This window comes from Uloborus diversus, chromosome 1, assembly GCF_026930045.1.
Source record: "Uloborus diversus isolate 005 chromosome 1, Udiv.v.3.1, whole genome shotgun sequence".
In the NCBI taxonomy this organism is placed as follows: Eukaryota; Metazoa; Arthropoda; class Arachnida; order Araneae; family Uloboridae; genus Uloborus; species Uloborus diversus.
In genome coordinates, this window is record NC_072731.1 from 223,418,255 (window position 1) to 223,434,806 (window position 16,552).

The following is a 16,552-nucleotide window of genomic DNA, read 5'->3' on the forward strand; positions in this document are numbered from 1 at the left end:
GCAGAAGTTTCTACACCGTATTAGTCTAAACATCGCTTATACAAATAACTACTCCTCATTTTACATGTATTTTTTTCATTCTACATGGGAACGTTGATGAAATATAATGACACCTAAGAGCGCTGTTTCATTTAAAGTTTGTAAAGACAGAAGGAAATAGAGAAAGTTTCAACAACTATAGTGCATTTGTTTTTCTTACTACATAATGTACGTACCGTAGTGGTTTATTTTAAGTCTTCCTTTCCCGTAGATCATTGATTTTGTGCATCGTTGCAGTTTTTTACATTAAATAAAAGTTTTTTTTTTTTTAAATACAATAAATGAAAATTCAATTTTTTGTTTAAGAAACAGTAATGTATAGTTAACAAATGGTTTTTGACAGTTTGAGGTCTTGTTAACAAGTGTCTTTAATCGTATGGGTATGTTTATAAAAGTTTTTACACATACTCTTTTTCACAACGCAAAATTTCAACTTACGCGAAGGGTCTTGGAATGCATTCCTCGCGTAAGTCGAGACTCGACTGTAAATCCCAATTAATATTAGAAACATGAATTACAAAAGCTTAATCATTTTCTAATGAATTATTTTTGATAAACCGCAAAATATTACTATCAAATTTTGAAAATAGCTTGTATCATTATATATATATTGATCTTTACAGCAATAAATTTTTTGAGTGGAATCAACTATATGTTTAAGAACATAAGTTGAAATATTAATAGATGGGTGGAACTGCAAACTGAAAATATTTTACCATTTCACTTTACCCCACATTCCAAATACAAAAGTGATGACCATCAACAGGCTCTGGACCCCGCTAGACGGGTCCTAGTCAATTTACAATCCCCAGTGAAGATCAATGGCCCTCTTAAAACTATCTACTCCCTTGCTCATTACCACCTCTTCCGGTAAGCTGTTCCAAGTGCCCACAATCCTACTAAAATAATTTTTACTAATATCCATGTTAGCCTGAGATTTAAATAGCTTAAAACAATGAAACCTTGTCCTGTTTTCAGTGCTAATCTTCAGCCCTGTAACATCTTTCATTTTAATAAATACAATTCCTAATATAAATCTAACTCAATATTCATAAGTGCATATTTTCCTTTTATGGCGATATTGTACTTTGAAATGAAATACATCCACAAGCATCAGCGCCAACTCCATAGGGCTTCGGGAGACTCACCCCCCCCCCCCTCCACCCTAATTTCGGTTTGTGCGTATTGTCATTTTTAAGATGGAATGGTGAGTGCTTTTGCTTGAGGAGTACTTTATGGGAAGACAATTTTTTTTTTTGCTTAACAAGTCTCATTGAGAATTGTGACATTTGAGAAATTTGCAGCCCTTTGTAAAATTAAATATTAAGGCAAAGACTACCTTTAATATACTAAAAGATGTTCTCATCGGCCTAGATCTTCTCAGGATAGATATCTAGATATCTTCTCAGGATATAAGAGGACTGCTTTGCGGTGCGTCAAATACGAGGGGGAGAGTTTGATGGAATTCAAAAGTTGGTTTTAAATTTACAGCCCCAAGCAATGTATGTCCACTGCATAATTCTAGGGCAGCAGCCTGGAGGTGCCATTAGGAAACAATGTCATGCCTTTCTTATCTGATGCTCTACTTATAAAATTATACTTAAAAAAAGGTCAAATTTCGAGAGAAAGTCTCCAAAGCTCCCTTCCTATAATGTCAACAAAGATGCTCTGAAATTAAGTTTTAAGAATTTCAGTTGTTAAAAATTTTGAGAGGAGAGTACCAATCTCCATCTTTTCTCCTAAGGTCATCAAAAGCGGCCCAAAATGACATTTTTAGGACTTCCAATTTTAAATAATTTCCTTGTTAGGATTCCAAGCCCCATCCCTTCCTCTAACCTTATGAAATATAGCTTATTGTATGATTTTAGTTCCAAAAAATTTGCAGGAGAAAGCTTTCTAACCTTACCTTTATCTAACTTTGCTTAAAGATGGTCTAAAGTTGCATTTTCAGAGCTACAAATACGAAAAATTTGGGGAAATGCCCTTGACTTCCATTCTTTCGCATAATGTCATCAAAGATGGTTGACTGAGTTTTTAGGACTAAGAGTTCAAATTTTCCGGGGGAATCGCCTTTTACCTAACCTTTTTGAAACTCATCTAAAACTGCGATTTTTGAAATACAGTTTAAAAAAATTTCTGGGGAAATGTCTCTGTGCCCCAATCGTTACCAAAGATAGCCTCAAAATGCTACTTTTAATAGTAAGGTTTTGAGGCATTTCCACGAGAAATCCGCCAAATCTCCCCGCTCCCTAACGCCCCCTCTCCAAATATCATCGGAATTGTATTTTGGAACTTCTATTTCGAAAATTCCAAAGGAAAGCTCTGAATCTCATTCCTTACGCTCATATTGTCACAGATAGAATACATTTACATTTTCAGTAACATCACTTCCGAAAATTTTCAAGGGAGAACACCTTTTCCTCAATATCATCAAACATGGTATTAAACTGCATTTTTCAGACTAAAATTTCAAAAAAGAAAATATCTAAACTGGCATTTTCAAGGGGAAAAAATCTTATCCTTTTTTTTGGGGGGAGGCCCTTCAGGATTACATACCACCTTAGATTTTCGAAGACATTTAGCCCCTAATAATTTTTCCCGATGTAAAAAAAATTAAAAAAAAAACTACCATGTGAATGTTGCACGTTGCATACGAGTTGAATCGCAAGTCTTCATCCAAAAAGACATTCTTCTGGCTGATTCTTATGTAAAATGACCCTTTGCTTCCAAATACGACCACCTTTCCCCCATCACGCCCCCCTTTTTAGAAACTCTTCCCCTGCTCTCATTCAGAGCCATTTTTTTAATTTGGAGGGGGAAAAGAGCATTACATACCGTAAACATTATTCTGAATGACTAGAAATGTACAAAGCTCAAAATCTTGTCCAAATGTAGCATAAAGAAAAACTTGGGCTCTCCCCCCCCCCCCCCCCCCCACCTGCAGCAAAAAACTCGGAAATGCTTCTGGGGCTATTCCGGCTGCTGCTTCTGCAAAATGACCCCCTGAATCCGAATATAATTTCCGTTTTCTCTCTACGCGTACGATTTTTGTAGAAAAGTCCGCCCCCATCTCCTTTTTTTAAAATTTTCCTTAGTTTTAGAGTTATTATTTTCCCTTGGGGGAGAAAGGAGCATTATATTAACCGTTAACATTGTTTTGGAGGGCAAGAAAAGCTCAATGTTCACAATCATGAACAATGATAACAAAAAGGGAGACTTAGGGAGATTATTTGGGGTAAGGAATTCTCCCCCCCACCACCAAATATTTCAAAAATCAGTAAAAAGGGCCTTTTTATTCGGCATTTTTACAAAAGGTTTTTAACATTTCTTTCTGAGAATGTAGGACTCGTTTCTATGATTCCCATGCCCTCCAAATTGAAAAAATGGTTCTGAATCAGGCGAGAAGGGGGGGGGGGTAGCTTTCTGGAAAAGGGGTGTGTGATTGTGGGAAAGTTGGTAATATTTGGAAAAAAGGAGTCATTTTACATAAGAATCAGCCAGAAGAGTTTTCTTGCATGAAGACTTGCAGTGCAACTTGTGTGCAACGTGCGATACTTACAAGAGTTTTTTTTTTTTGCATCGCGAAAATTTTTGAAGTATTTGAGACTTTTTTTGCTGCCCAGTGTGTTTGGGGGGGGGGGGTCCCCAAAATTTTGGTACGTGTAGGGGAAAAATGGAAGTCGTATTCGGATTCAGGGATTCATTTTACATATGAATCAGCTTACAAAATGTCAGAAGCATTTTGAAGGGGTTTTTTTTTGCTGCAAAGTGTTATTACGTGTAATTGTATTTCATTTTCAAGGTCAACATGTTTGCATTGCAAAACAAAATTTGCACTTACTGCAGTATTAAACTGGATGTATGATATGCTTATGTTTAAATAACATTGCCAACTTCTCATAAGTTTTTAGTAAAAACTGCTGTGCAATTAATGGTTTGCTTATTTATGCACAATTTTGTCAATACAGCTTTTGTGTCTTAAAAAATACGTTATTATTGTAACATTTAGCAGCTCTGCTTAAGCAATTTTGAATTATTTTAAAATTGCACCTAACTTACATGTCCTAAGTGTGAGCCTCAAGTCTAACTCTTTCTGTAGAGCTCTGCTGGTAAGAGCTCAAGTTCCCAATATGAGTAAGTTTCCTCATGAAAGAGGCAGTCCCTGCAAGCTAGATCATTACTGACACCTTGAGTCCCTATATAGAAGCTACGCTTCAGAGTCGCACAGTGCAAGGAACAACTTTACCTAGTGGGGTTGCTTATGGTTAAGCGTGTGTAACATTGGAATGTAATTGCTCACTTCATTCTTCCTGTTTTTTAATATTTTTTTTATGTATGTAAAGCCAGCACACAGGCGGTTATATTTATATGCAAAACACCATCCAATGTGTAAAGACCCTCCCTCCCCTCCCCGTATTTTTGAAATATTATGAAAATTTAAAGGCATAGATAGGGTAATTATGAATGATTATACTTTCTTATACCAAAGTTATATTTAAATGAATCCATTTAGAATGTTTTTTTCCTTTTTATTTTGTTTGCTTAAAACTTAAATGTTCTTTTTGAAAACTACTATTTTTACCAGTATATTTATTTGATATTAAAATTGCACATTTCTTGCAGTATTGTTAATATATTTTACATGATTCCTCCATGTTTTTATTTCTTGAGAAAATAAAGAAAGAAAAATGAATGCAGAATATAATTTGCAGATGTTATTATAGTTATGAACAATGAAGTTAATCAATTTGGGGAACTTAATTCAGGGGTGATTGTGACTCCATAAAAAAATACCTGAACTTTTTTTTCCAAGAAGAAAAAGTGTTTTGATGGGCATATATATATACATTACGTGTATGTATACATTATATTATGTATATAAATAATTTATATACATAATTATTTGTTGGGGCTAAAACTCTAATTTTTAATTGGACTTAATACGTCCATATGCATGGTGGGAATTAAATTCTTTTAATTTTTCTCATTTCTTAAAATTTTTCAAAGAATATTTTATTTTCTCCTTCGTATCTGAATCCTTAATTACATTCATTTACTAATACATTAAAGCCTAATACACCAGCATTTTTTAATGATTCCCGGTTTCTTTTATGAGTAATTGTAGAAGAATGTAGCAATAATGCCTTCACACCATCATTAGCATATGTAAAGGGCTTGTTGCAAGAAACACAAAAACAAAATCCAGCCCTATCAATTTTTTACACTATATTTCCATCTTTTCATTGTAGGAATCCCCTCTGTTCAACCATTCCCAATTAAACTTGTTTTTCTTTCCTGCATCGATGGAGCCAATATCTTCAGATTTATCCAGATACCTCATTTTTTAAATGAGAACATGCAAAGTTCAAATGAATAAATTTATCAAACAAAAACAGTAGCAAAATGAAAAGTAAGAGTTAACTACATATTAATAACGATAAAGTATAATTAGAATTAGTTCAATAACAACAGAACACACGCAGATAAAGATCATAAACCAGAATATAAAATAAAAATATTTGCATACGATAAATTCCTCCAGCTGCAATAAAGAACAAAGACAGGAGTCCCACTTTTCTCTTCCTACCTTCCCCAAAAGAAAATAAAACTAGCCACCGATTTCACCCCTTCCCAGTTTGACCTTGAAGCACGTGTGAAAAATACCATTTCTTTTGCAGAAAAAAAAAAGCAAAAGAAGGGAAAATGTTCTTATCTAGCCTTTATTCCATCCCCCACCCCAGCTGTTCTTCCATAATTACCATAGAGTTTACAAAACATAACCGTAGCTTACACTTTATACCAAACAAAACGTCGTTAATTTGGACTTTTGGCATTTCATTAAACATCGACCTAAATTTTACAAAAGTGAGTTTTTCTGAAAATAAGGAAGTTCCGGTATTTTCGAAGATGAAGATACTGGAATTCAAGATGAAAATCCGGTAAAATACCGGAACACAATCACCCCTGTTAATTGTAAATCAAAATGAAAAATTAAGTTCCTTAAGTCTTAGGGAATGTTAAGAGTGGTAATTTTAAAGTTGACCTTTGTGCATAAAAAGTAAATAACAATGTAATTGAACAAAAATTACAAATTATTGCATACCTGTGTTTCGGGATTTTAAAGAACCCCTTTTTGAATGCAAAATAAGTGAGCTTATGTATGAAAAGACATCCGACAAAAGGCCCTTGTCTTTTTATCTTGTGATATCTCAAAGCAATTTTAAAAGCACTTGATTGCAAATTGCAGGGGAAAAAAATATTGCATTACATCAGACCTTATAGCGAAACAACTCATTATATAAATTCTAATAAAATTAAAACCGTAGCAGAATATAATTCTATATCCTTAAGCAGAACAAGTAAGAAAATTAAAGTGACTTATGCATGACATTTCTATAAATTAATTCAAATACAGCAAAATGTTGTTCATTCCTGTATTTTATCGGATGGTATTTTTGATCGCTTCTGGAATGCTCCATGTTAAGTCAACGGGAGGGAAATCTTCATCGCCTGCTGGAGTAAACTGGAGGCTTTCGACCAATGAGCGAAGGGTCTCATATTGCACGACTCTGAAGCGTAGCTTCTGTACAAGGACTCTACCGACACCCATTACAGCAATAGCATTCCTAATACTCTTTCTATGAGAATTAAGAGCCTCTTTGCCCTAATACTAAAACAACCATTATTGAGCTTCTTAGCCTGACTTTGCACATTCAAGTTACACCAGTCACAACTATCAAGTCCTTAACTATCAAAAACAGCTGTCCGCTGTCCTAATCTCTTAATGAGATTCTTTGAAATCCTAATTGCTGGTTCAGGACCAACAAAAAGAATATCTGAGCCTCTACTAAAAACTGACCATATTGATGAAATGTTGATTATACAGTTATTTTGATACTTTGCATGACCTGCAATTTTTATTCATGATTAAAATTTGCAAGTTTTAGGGGTCAATAAGCTTTTACACCTTAGTTCTATTTTATTTTAAGCTGATAATTTTATGTATTATTTTCCCATTTATTCTCTAATTCTAAGCATAAACCCCAGGAATACATGAAGTTTGAAAATCTTGACATTTCCCAAAACCCCAAATGAAAAGCCTACCATAGGATACTTTATTTTGATTTGCACTAAGTGGCAAGAGCATTCTCAAACAACTGAACAAAACAGAACATTAATATGTGATAAAAAGCTGAATACTAAATAAAATTTAACAAGTAATCAAATATGTTTTTTTTTCTTTGGTGCGCTGTTGATCCTGGCTTACATAATTTAACCGTTTACCCGCCAATGTTCCAAAAATGGAACATCATATAGTGAAAATTTTCCCAAGAAATAACGTTAAAATAAACAGGTTTTTTTTAACACAGTTTAGTCTTATTTCAAAGTATTTTTTGATTTCCTGCTTGATTGTTTATATGTTTTCAATTATTTATTGCGATTTTTCAAAGATGAGTGTTTTTTTAGCTTTTTGCAACTTTTTCTTATAAAATTTACCAAAAATTGGTTTTTTCAGAAAATGTAATGATATATATTATAGTTGTGAAAAATACTTCAATATATGATTTTAAAATGCTTGTAGAAATGTACAATGATATTTCCGAAAGGTGTACCCCTTCAAAATAGCATGTTCCAATTTTGGAACATTGGCGCTTTTAGGGAGTCAAATTTCCAAGAAGTAAATCGTTCGACTTCCAAGGGGAAATTTCATTTTTCGTAATATATGTTTCTTTTTTCTTCTCATTTTGAATGTACTCTGATGTAGATGTTGGCAAAACCAAGTAAGTTTATATTTTGAAAAGATATGACGTTTCCTTAGCAAAGAAAATAATAACAGTCTTCTGTTTGACGGACTATATGGCTCCGAATCCACACCTGCTCGGACAGCTGCATTGTCACGTAATAATAAAAAATAATATTAGTGAGAGTTTTATTCTTCATATTTTAAATGCAGTTCAATAATTCGCCAGCTTTGTTTTCGGGCGAAAGGAAATTCTGTTTGACGTATACCAACTGTTCATAAATGTTAAAAAATGTCTACAAGATTTCTTACTGTAGAACAAGCTGTGGCTTATTTAGAGACATTGTCAGATTCGGATTTGTCAGGTGTAGATATATGCCAATTACCCCCTGATGAACTAGGCAATATCACTGAGGAAGAATAGATGTTGACAGAGATGAAATCCTACAATTTTTTGGTTTGTTGCTATTGAGTGGGTACCATTCTGTTCCTTCTGAAGATATGTATTGGAGCAGTGCAGAAGATACATCTGTGCCAATTGTACTAACAGTTATGCCTCAAAATCGTTTTCGAAAAATAAAAAACAACTTTCATTTGATGGACAACCATGAATTAAAACAAAATGACGAACTAAGAAAAGTTTTCCTTATTTACGAAGAATTGTGTAAAAACCCTCAACAATTTGGTGTATTTCATGAAAAATTAAGCATAGATGAATCTATGGTTCCCTACTACGGTCGGCATTCATGTAAAATGTTTATTAGATGAAAACCAATAAGATTCGGCTTCAAAATTTGGATGCTGTGCTCTTCAAGTGGATACCCATATTCCATGGAGATTTATTCAGGCAAAAAAGAAGGATCCCCTGATGTGCAATTAGGATCCAGAGTTGTAAATGATCTATTATCAGTTTTGACTGACACGTCTAAGCATGAAGTATACTTTGATAACTTTTTTACATCATATGACTTAATTTCTCAGCTATCAAAAAAAAAGTGTACGAGCAACAGGAACAATTCGTGAAAACCGAACTGGCCATTGTCCACGGAAATCCAAAAAAGCCCTTTCTAAAGAAGATCGCGGAAATTTTGACTATCGATCTGATGGATCAGTGTACATGTGCAGCTGGAAAGATAATGCAGTGGTTACAGTAGCATCTAATTGTTATACACATGAGCCACTTGCATCTGTAAAATGTTACTCAAATGCGCAGAAATGCAAGATAGATGTGCCACAACCTCATCTTATCAAGAGATACAATGAAGAAATGGGGGGTGTGGACGTCTTGGATAAACTTTTAGGGAGCTATAGACCTCATTTGAGGAATGGTTGAAAAAATGGTGGTGGAATCGTTTTAGTAATGCGCTGAATATTTCAGTTGTAGCTAGTTGGTTACTTCATTGTGATTTACACGAAGTCAAGATGAAGCATTTAGAGTTCCGAAGAGAAATAACAACTCACCGCCTAAGAAGAAAAGTACGAGTGGAAAGTCCTCCAGGGCCTCGTTGTCATTTACATAAACGGTCAAGAATGTCTGACGGACATTATATTGTATCTGCATCCCAAGGACGTTGCGCGGTGTGCAAAAAAATACGACTAAGAAATGTTTCCATTGCGACAAACGACTTCACCAGCAACGCTTCCTTTCATATGATGGGCATTAGATATTTCTGTATTGGATTTTCTGAATTCTGATATGTACACAAATGCAATTTAAAATATTATTTTTTCCGCAATAAAGTATGCTAAGATAAAAACCACATTCAAAACCTCTTAGTTTAAAAAAATTCTCTGAAAAAAAAAACTTCATGCAAAACGCCAATGTTCCAAAAATGGAACACACTGAAAATCATAGTAAAAAAAATTTTTCTGGAAATTTTATTTTATTTCTGTATTTACTAGACATAAATAGACATAATTTCAAAAAATTACTCAAATTTGATCATCCGTCAATAGTTCGGCGGTTAAACGGTTAAGTAATGTAATTTATGATAAGAAATGTTCATTTTAAGCAGGACTCAGATTTAAGAGTCAAATTTCCTAATAAAGTTAAAATAAGCGTTACTTGGAATAATTAATATTCCAGAGCAGTCAGCCCCCACTACTGACTTGAACATTCTTTTTATTCTGTTTAAAAGTCTATTTGTAAAATAGCAGTGCCATCTAGTATAACAGTATAAATGTGCATCTATCTCATTAGGGTGGAGTTTCAAATTTACATTCTGTTGGGATAGGTTTTGTATTGCTTAATGTTAAACAAAACAAAATTTATGCCCAAAAAAAGGCTTTTTTTAAAGTTAACTATAAAACTTACTTAAGAACAAAAATTCTGAAGAAAAAAAAACTTTTTTTTAGATCAAAAATTTTAACCAACATTTATTGCTTGAAATTTAATCTTCAAAATTCTACTTGTTGGGTTAATAATTTATTCAGTAATTGACTAATAAAAGACTTAATTTTTAGACTTTGAATCAAGATAGCTTTCTTCTACAAAAATAGAAAGTCAATAACTCCAAAGCGCAGGAAAAATCTTTGAGTTACTACTAGAAGTATCCACTGCTTTCTCAAAAGTTTGGGACCAAATGAAAACTTGGAGATAAAGAAATATTCAAGCTATAAAACTTAGAGTTATCGCATGTTGACTAGATCATTGTCAATTTTCTATTTATTGAAGCCATATTTAAAATACATGAAAAATATTTTATTCCATACAAACTATACAAGTAACACTATCAAAAATATTCCAAATGCTCTACACAATACAACATTGATATGTAACAATTAGTTATTTCATTACTAATATTTGCTTTTCGGAAATGTAAGCTTCCATTGATTTTGCAACTGCATCTTTAAAATTATCAAATTTCACTTCACGGTAAACAGGTGGTTTCAAGTTACCTCTTTTAATAATGTTTGTGATTTCTTCTAACATAGCAGTCCTATCTTCGTTGGAATGAATATGGTTCCAGTGGGTCATCCAATAACCTCGTAGTCTAATGTCATTAAATATTAAACATGCTGTGCTGATTGTGAGAGGCTGTTTTGACATTCCGCCATAAGTCACAAGTGTACCTTTATCTGCCATGTGACGTATTAGCTCAGCAGCACTTTTACCTCCCACACAATTAAGACCAAGCTTAGGTTTTGGAATGTTCTTGAATATATCACTCATTGTTGGCGTTCTAGATAAGAAATACAAAGTTTAAAATGCTATCATTATACTCATTTAAGCAAAATATTTTGTTTACCATAAAATTAACTTCAAAATTATAAACTTTTTAAAAAATCAAGAGAATACATGATGCAGACATGTTATTTTTGATGTTTTTAATTACTGCTATTAGTTGAAAACCTGTACAAATGTGATTTAAATTAAAAAGTAAAATATTTAATTCTATGATCATAGAACAATGCACAAAAACATATTTTCAATAAAAAATGATTCGAATTAAGGAAGTAAAAATATGATCATTATGTGACATAAACAAATTGCAATTAATAGAAGGATAGGAAAAGTTTCAGTCATACTGATTTGCCCAAACCCTTGTTGATGTTCGACTAGACACATAACTCTATTAATAAATTTATTCGACTGCAAAAACATTTTGAATTTCAATTCTGTATGATCAAGTTTACGAAAACAATAAGATAATATTTATCTTTCACAATAGTATCTTATGACACCAGAAACATGGAGGAGTCACCCCTATTGTAGTTGTTCAATAAATTAAATTAACTCATTTAATAAAATGGAGTTTTCCAACTTTTCACAATATGACCTTATTTGAGTACTTATTTAGTCATTAGCCTTATAGCAGTTAAGCATTGAACCTTATACTTAGACATTGAACCTTGTACATTTTTGATTTTGCTCAAGTTAGGGTTTTTATAGCTGTGATATATGACTGCACAAAATAATCAAGGGAGCTCAGATCGGGGGAGTAGGTGGTCATATGTTCGGCAAAAACTCAGCTAAATTTTGCTGAACCCCTCCTGCAAATCTGCAATATGAGCAGGGGAAGTCTTGCTGGACGCAACAGTGTTCCCTCCTCATACATACCCTGAACATTTAGGATTAAAACCTTTTCCCAAACTTAGTTTAGTAAAACCTGATTTTTATAACATTGAGCATTGCTTTAAAAAAATTCTCAATGGAAATTAATGAGTTTCTCTTTCTGAAGCAGCCTCCCCACCCCAACCATCACAGCTGAAGCATTTTGATGATGTGGAACATGTGCTAGATTTCAGAGATGTTATGAATAGATACTGACCATATTATATCATTTGGGGGGGGGGGTTAAGACACTGCTGTAAAATGAATAGGATGAAAAGGGAAACTCATTTCTAGCATGCCAAAAAATCTCCCCCCTCTGCTTTCTTTTTATTGTTGTAGAATCTAAAACTCTGTGAATTATGCTTTTTCTATAAACTTTGCACCATAGATCCATTTGCAGATTGTTTAACATTTATCCCTTCAATACTTTGAGCTCTCTTGCAAGTTTTGTAGCAGATTTATGTCCTATGGGTTCCTGACTGCCTATTTTATAAGAATGAATTGCTTTGAGTGAAATCTTTTGTGGTTGATAGAGAACATTTCATTATACGTTAAAGAAATCTCACTTCACCAAGATCTCAAAAATTTTACCTGGCCGTTCTTCCATCAAACCTTATCACAATTTCTCTAAATTTTTTCATTCATTCCAAATAAAGAAAAAATATGATTAGTGCAACATTTTAGAACTCGTAAAATCTTCTATGGGTGTCAAAGAAAAAGTAGTTATAAATGAATAAATAAAGCCAAAAAATGAGATATTTAAAATTCTAACAAAGTGAGTGGTAAAGAAATAATTGAAAATACCTTAGCTCATTTTCTGTAACAACATATGTTGCTCCTAAGGACATTAAGTATGATTTCAGTGACTCTAAGTTGGGCCTATCTCGTATAACATTGATTGTATTAATCTTTAAATATTTGGCTATTTGTATCACAGCTTGTCCAACTCCACTATTTGCACCATTTTGGATGATACTTCCACCTTCTACATTCTCGAAATCTTTTATCATCCTGTAAGCTGTACAAGGATTAACAGCTGCAGTGCTTGCACTAATTAAGGGTATTGTTTCATCTATCTGCAAAGAAACCAGAGCTTTCAAAACTTTGTCGAATAACACCAAAAAAAAAAAAAAAAAAAAGGTTCAGGAGCATGAAATTTAGGTAAAGCATAATCTATATAGTTTTATCACAAGTTAAAGTATACATAAAAGGCAATTTCGCATGCAGAGTGGTGGTGCATTAATAACCACTATAGGCATGATTTTGAACACAAGCATGAATTATCTCCTGCAAATATCCTATATCATTTTGAAGGGTGGAGTTCCATACCTGTTGCACTGGTCGATTAAATTAGCAACAGTTTGAACTGGTTGCAGTCTGATATAAGTTTAATATTAAATAACTTGGTATTATTGATAATCAGTCAGAGCTTGAAATTAACCTTGATCCACTAGTCCAGGACCACAAAAACATCCATTAGACGAGCAGAATACAAATTTTAGTTGTCCATGGGCCCAGTGAAGTTTTATTTTGTTTTTCTCTCATAAGTGTTCAACATTATTTTCCGAAACTCTTAAAAGAAAGTTTTCACCTTTATTTCTAATGTTTAGATTTTCTTTTCAAGAAAAAATAGATTAAGAAATTTAACCCATTGATGGATGCATATTGTAAGTAACATCAGCGTTGCCACTAAAGTAAGAGAACAAAATTCCCCGGCTTTTCCAGAGTATTTTTTTTTTCAATTCCAAGCTAATAAATGCCGACCTATATTATCTGTCATTACACAATTTCGCTTTTTAAAGATAATGTATAAAATCTTCATTTGCCTATAAATGCATATAAAAAATCTACAATAATGGTAATCAAAGTTTTGCTTGAGTTGAAACTATCTTAGAAAACATTTACATTTATTATGAATCGGTAAATGTCATATTTATTTTATAAATGTTCATATGCTATACACATTTGTGAGTTCAAAATGTAACATTTTACTACTTTGATGACAAATTTGAAATTACTTATTCAAAAGAAAGATTTAAAAACCATTCTAAAATGTATGGAGGGAAATGTTCCCCCATGCCACTTTCCCATAAACCCATCTATGGCACTAAGATTTCAATAACAATATAGTTTTAAAATGACATTACAAAATATTGATCATTTAAAATTTCTTCGATTGATTATTTCAAGCACTCACTCTCATATTGGAATGGAATAAAATCTATCCATTTGGATTTTAATTTTATTTCATTATACATTTTTCCCCCCAATGCGTTCTAACGCTATTAAGCCTTTAGCAGACCTAGTGCGATCCCCCGATATGGCATCCACTCTTTCACGTGCCACCATTAAGGCCCATGATGTCAATGGCACAGATAATTTGGACGCCCAGTTTCCACCAGATGGAGGCACCTGGGCTCTTTTGATGCGAAATTGCACTAGGAATTTAATTTAGCCGAGGGATATTCTAAGCCAAACGAATACCCAAGGGATCTTCTACATGCCGCATAATCATATGACATGGGCACTGATGATTTTCTGCATCACCAAAAGCTACCGCCTGGCCACCCCAGGTCAGAACCTGGGGTCCACAGACGTAGAAGGGCAGCGCCTAACCATCACGCTACCAGCCGGCTCTCATTCTATACATATTTTTGATTATTTTATCAGCTTATCAAATGCCAATGCTTTTGTGAAAGTTAGCTCTTTCATTTAATTTCAATTCAGTTTGCAAAAACAAAAATGATTTTGGAAGGCATATATCTCCAGATATTATTGAGTTTTAAATTCAAAGTTGTGTCAATTCAAATTACCTTGGTCACTTCGTCTTCATTACACACACATAGAGTTTTCCATGTTCCCCAACCAGCAGAAGCAGGAATAACCCAAGCACCAACTTTCAAGTTCTTTACTAATGATCCCACCTAAGAAAGTAATAGCATACATAAATACAAGCATACATAACACACAAATACGCATGTTGTACTGTGGTTTACCCCTTCCCTTCGTCAAGAGCACCAGGCACACAGAATGATACTGCTCAAGGATACAACTAAATCTCTTTAAAACATTTCCCTTTAAATTTTAAATGCCTTAGTCCCATACCGGATATAGGAACCCTTGCTTCGGCTGCTATTTCTGGTTTCGGCAAACTTACCCTATCTCTGTTTTTTTTTCATTGAAATTTAGAATAAGAACTTTGATTGGTAAGGGCAGCAATTTCAAGATTTTGCACAAGCTCAGAAGAAATTGAAGATTCGGAACAGCAGTGGCTCATATCTTGCGTATTAGTTTGTAATACGTGTATAACGGAGACCAATGCATGTTATTTCATGTCTAGCTGAACATAATCACGTAAAAGAAATTGCTTGAACTGTTGTCAACAAGAAATCTAAGCTCTAACTATGAAACCAAAATTTTATTTAACAATGAAGAATCTAGGGTTGGTTGAACTAAGTCACTTCAATTCAAAAAATCATATGATTAAAATATTATTGAACAAAAATCTACCTTCAACACTTCTGCAACACCTTCATTTCCTCCAATAGCTGGCAATTTCGGTTTTATAGCATATTTTCCTTGAATCATGTTGATATCAGCAGGGTTTACCGGAGCTGCCAACATTCTTAACAACACTTGTCCTCCTTCCAATTTATCAGGAACATCATATTCGGTACGTTCCAAAACACTATTGGGGTCTCCATATTCCTTATATGTTATTGCGTACCCACTGAGACAACAAAAATTATTAGTATATAGTATTTTAGTTTTATAAAGGTGCTGAAACACAGTTTGCAGACGACACCGTATTCCAAACATTTTGCTTGAAATTCACGTGATGCCAATTAGAATTTCATAAAACATCAAAAGTTTCAAAATATATAGAGGCAGAGGTACAGCTGATGAAATCAACGTCATAAAAGTACAAAAAAAAAATTCATAAATTATTGCATACACGTATAAAGGGCTGCCAGGAGCCTTTTTTTCAATGCAGAAAGTTATGAGCTTTTTGCGCCGGGTTCAAGTCAACAACAGTTGCGATACGATCGCAATGTACCGGATTTACGATCGATGGTTTTGCAACAGAAAAGTAGCATGGTACATGGCCCCACTGAATGCGCTGGCGCTTACCAGGCCTAGAGTCCCTGTTTCAAAGCTTAATTATTTTAATTAATTAATGAAGCAGAAAACAAACATCAATATTTCGCAAGATGCTCAGAAATATACCGAATCAACCAATTCGAATCGAATCAGTAATGTTATTCAGCTGATTATTCAATGCGTAAACAAAGAGTTCATGGAGTATCTAAAGTTGGTTTGGCAATTTCTTTTAATTTAATTTTACATGCTCATTTATAGTTTGTGTTTCATTATGGAGAAACTTAATTATTCAGAGGATTATTTTTTATTTTAATGGACTTTTTGATCTTGTTTCTAGGCTTGCTTCGCTTATAAGTCTTTAAAAAGACAAAATAGTTTATGGTATCGCCAAATATGTACTTTATTCACCAAATTCCAAGCCACGCTTACTCTTTTGAACACTAGGTGGCAGGGCTGCACGGGGTCACTCAAAACTTCCGGCGGAAGTCTTATTTGTATTGCTTCTTACGACGAATTGCTCTGTTTACGTATCTGTAATTTGATTGAATTTTTACAATTAATCATGAATTTCAAAGGCGCAAAATTTTCGTAAAAAGAAGGGATGTTGTTCTGCTTTC

The 16,552-nt window shown here is 33.6% G+C and overlaps 1 protein-coding gene across 1 annotated transcript; it reads right to left on the minus strand.

The window, feature by feature from the left end:
* Window positions 1–10,418: 10,418 nt before the first annotated feature.
* Window positions 10,419–15,692, minus strand: LOC129225210 (enoyl-[acyl-carrier-protein] reductase, mitochondrial-like). The gene is made up of 4 exons (XM_054859780.1): window positions 15,345–15,692; window positions 14,648–14,758; window positions 12,639–12,910; window positions 10,419–10,962 (listed from the first exon to the last, which is right to left on the minus strand). Exons 1-4 carry the CDS (start codon window positions 15,651–15,653, stop codon window positions 10,566–10,568), a joined length of 1,089 nt encoding a protein of 362 aa, XP_054715755.1. The 5' UTR covers window positions 15,654–15,692; the 3' UTR covers window positions 10,419–10,565.
* Window positions 15,693–16,552: the final 860 nt, after the last annotated feature.

Coding starts and splice junctions, on each gene's coding strand:
- LOC129225210 (XM_054859780.1), bottom strand. CDS start 15,653: ATGTTTGGAATACGGTGTCGTCTGCAAACTGTGTTTCAGCACCTTTAT. Junction 14,759..15,344: donor GTGTTGCAGAAGTGTTGAAG/GTAGATTTTTGT, acceptor TTACTTTCTTAG/GTGGGATCATTAGTAAAGAA. Junction 12,911..14,647: donor ATGAAGACGAAGTGACCAAG/GTAATTTGAATT, acceptor GTTTCTTTGCAG/ATAGATGAAACAATACCCTT.